At 49.5% G+C, this 2971-nt stretch overlaps 1 protein-coding gene across 1 annotated transcript; it reads left to right on the forward strand.

Moving 5' to 3' along the window:
- The first annotated feature begins 805 nt into the window (after positions 1–805).
- Positions 806–2035, forward strand: LOC123401812. The gene has a single exon (XM_045095661.1). The coding sequence runs from the start codon at positions 817–819 to the stop codon at positions 1801–1803; it is 987 nt and encodes a 328-aa protein (XP_044951596.1). The 5' UTR covers positions 806–816; the 3' UTR covers positions 1804–2035.
- Positions 2036–2971: the final 936 nt, after the last annotated feature.

A 2971-nucleotide genomic window follows, 5' to 3' on the forward strand; every position in this document is an offset into this window, starting at 1 on the left:
TCCGTCCGTTAGCACTGCTCAGTGCATCGGGGAAAGGCGCCGGGGGCAAGGGAAAGGCGAGGCGGCGGCGGCGGCGCCGGAGAATACGTCCGCAGCAGCCCATCCGGCACCGCATCGCCCCTGGTCTCCTTCCCCATCCGCAAGGCAAGGCAAGGCAAGGCCTCTCTCTCTGCCCCCCGTCTGCGTTCATTGATGGACGATAGGCATACATTTCAGTTTTTATTAGTGGGTTGTTTTCATCAATTTGAGCGCCCCTGAGATGAGATGATCGATGTGCGCCTGTCACATTTATTTACATACATACAGAATACTCATACAGATACATGTATTTCCCATAGGCAAGCTAGTACGTACGTATCTTCTTGCCCTGGGTGCTAGTATTAGCTTATTCCGAACACGACAAGGACGACCACTGAAATTTAACCACATCAAAATTGTCGCTTTTACAGTTCCTTTGATTCATAAGCATACAAGAATATCGATCGCATATTTGTCCATCCACTCTTCTTATTATTCCTGGTGCAACAACAAGTTTGTTTGATTGGTAGATAGATAGGCATATACTCCATCCGTTCATAAATATAAGTATTTTTAGAGATTTCACTAGGGGACTACATACGGGGCAAAATAAATTAGTCTACACTCTAAACCATCTCTACATACACATCCCTATGTAATTCCCTAATGATACCTTTAAAAAGATTTATATTTAGAAACAGAAGGAGTAATTAACATGCTACTTATGCCTCGTATTTGTTAAGCAGCTTACTGTTTTAATTTTCTACTGCTTGCAGAGTTTGCCATCAGCAGGGCACCATGCAAAACCCCAGCAGGAGGTCCACTATCTCTCTCGCTGGACCCCCTGCTTGTTCCGGGGTCCAAGGTTGGGCTGACCTCCCAGATGAGTTGCTCCATCCCATCGTTGCTCGGCTGGGCTCCTTTCGAGACATTCTTGGCTTCGCCGCAACATGCCCCTCTTGGCGTACTGCCTACTCTTCACACCCATCGAAATCTACATTCCGCACAAGATTCCCACCTCTCCTCATCCAGCCCCGTGTCCGTCAACGTCCTCTTCTTCCTCCTACTGATGGTTGTCGTGAGCTACTCACATGTAAGGTTGTTGATCCAGCCAACCCGAACGCGGCCCTTCGCTGCCAGATTCCTCAAGAAACCCTGGAGAATATGAAATGCATCGGCTCTTCCTATGGCAATCTCATCTACTACTGCAATGGATGTTGTCGCATCGTGGATGTCTTCACTGGCCTGGTGTGGAGGTTTCAGCTCCATGCATGTCTCCCACTCAGTGCCAAGAACTGTACGATATACGGCTTTAACGGCATTCTAACAGCCCCTGTCGCATCACCCAACTCACATCTCCTTGTCAGTACCACCACCTCCTACCACGACCACGAGTCCTACTTTTTTGATTGGCCTGTTGGAAGCGACTCTTGGTCCCAAGTCCGGATTCCTTATATGTGGTCAGTGGACCAGATTGTGGAATTCAATGGCGAGCCCGGAAAAATGGGGAAGGAGGAGCAACACCGCGTACCATGCCGACGGCCTCTCTCAGACTTGTTCTTTCCACGGATTGTGGGAGGAGACGGATCATTGGAATTCGCCGCCTTCTCGCGATATCGTGGACTGCTACTCCGACCCTGCTTGGGCTGTACGCTGGGACGGCGAACGGGACCCCGTGGAGTTAGCTCTGCCAGTATGGCTGTACCCAAGCATGTTCTACTCTGGTGCCGGAGAGTGATCCGCCGGCCCAGCCATAGCTCTCGCCGCGGCACTTGGCCTCTTTGAAGGCTTCCATTCCATTTGGTCTGGGTGTGTTGGTGGCGGCGGCGTTGGTTCTGTGACCGTGAGCTTGCTAGAGTTAATTACCCAAGTCGATCTCATGCTGTTGGTCTATCAATATGCTACTGTCATGTATACTTACTATATATTCAGGACATGCTTTTGAAGCAGCCATGGCAGCACATGATCTGGTACTGAAGCTATGTTTTGCAATAAAAATGAAAGAAGGTTTACTGCTGCTCCGATAGTTCATATTAGTCCCGCTTTCACTTTGATCGTGGCAGAGATGCGCCGCTGAGGCCCATGTTGTGGCCGGCCTTCCACCGATCTCGGCCCGTCCTCGGAGGAGGTACCAACAGCGCCGCCTGGTTGGAGGTGGTGGATGTGGCCGCTGGGGAGGGCAATGACATCCCCCGCCTCCCTCTCGATAGAGGGGGGCCATTGTGCATTGCCTTGGAGGAGCCTATTTTGAATGAATAATATGTTCTTTTCTACTAGTCTTGTACGTATATGCGTATGGCTTTGCCTTTATAATCAAGCTATGTAGAAATCTTTGGTGGTTCATTTGCAGTATACCTATAGGGCGGGGGCAATAATATGTTCCTTTTTACTAGTCTTGTACGTATAGGGCGGGGGCAATCCTATATGATACCTGCGTGGGTCGTATGGTTGAGGCTTCGTTGAAGACTCCTTCAGATGTAAGGGCTGTTCTGCTTCCGTCTTCTTTCCTTGTTTGTATTTTCCACATTAGCTAAATAACAGTCAACTGAATTTCAAACTGGGGTCAGTTGATTTTTGAGAGTTTGTCGGAGGGAAGGAAGGGGCTCGCAGCAGGGCTACCCCATTATCTATCTTAGGGTTTAGGGTGGGGGCGAGGGTGGACGAGGTGGTGGGGCTTCACCAAAGAAAAAACTCAGCGCGGGGGAGGGGGGCTAGAGGGATGGCCGAGGACGACAGAAGATCGTGCAACTCCTTGACACCGAAGGAATACTTAGTGTGTATCCAAACTTCACTTCATAAATGGATAATGATAAAGGCGTTCTACAAGTATCTCCGAAGGGGTTTGTTGGGTTGACACGGATCGAGACGGGTACTTGTCATCTCATATGACGGAGAGATATCTCTAGGCCCTCTCGGTAATACAACATCATAAATAGCTTGCAAGCATGTGACT

The sequence above is a fragment of the Hordeum vulgare genome, chromosome 6H (genome assembly GCF_904849725.1).
Source record: "Hordeum vulgare subsp. vulgare chromosome 6H, MorexV3_pseudomolecules_assembly, whole genome shotgun sequence".
In the NCBI taxonomy this organism is placed as follows: Eukaryota; Viridiplantae; Streptophyta; class Magnoliopsida; order Poales; family Poaceae; genus Hordeum; species Hordeum vulgare.

What these genes read in the sequence shown, in the direction of transcription:
- LOC123401812 (XM_045095661.1), top strand. Translation starts at nt 817, where the DNA reads ATGCAAAACCCCAGCAGGAGGTCCACTATCTCTCTCGCTGGACCCCCT.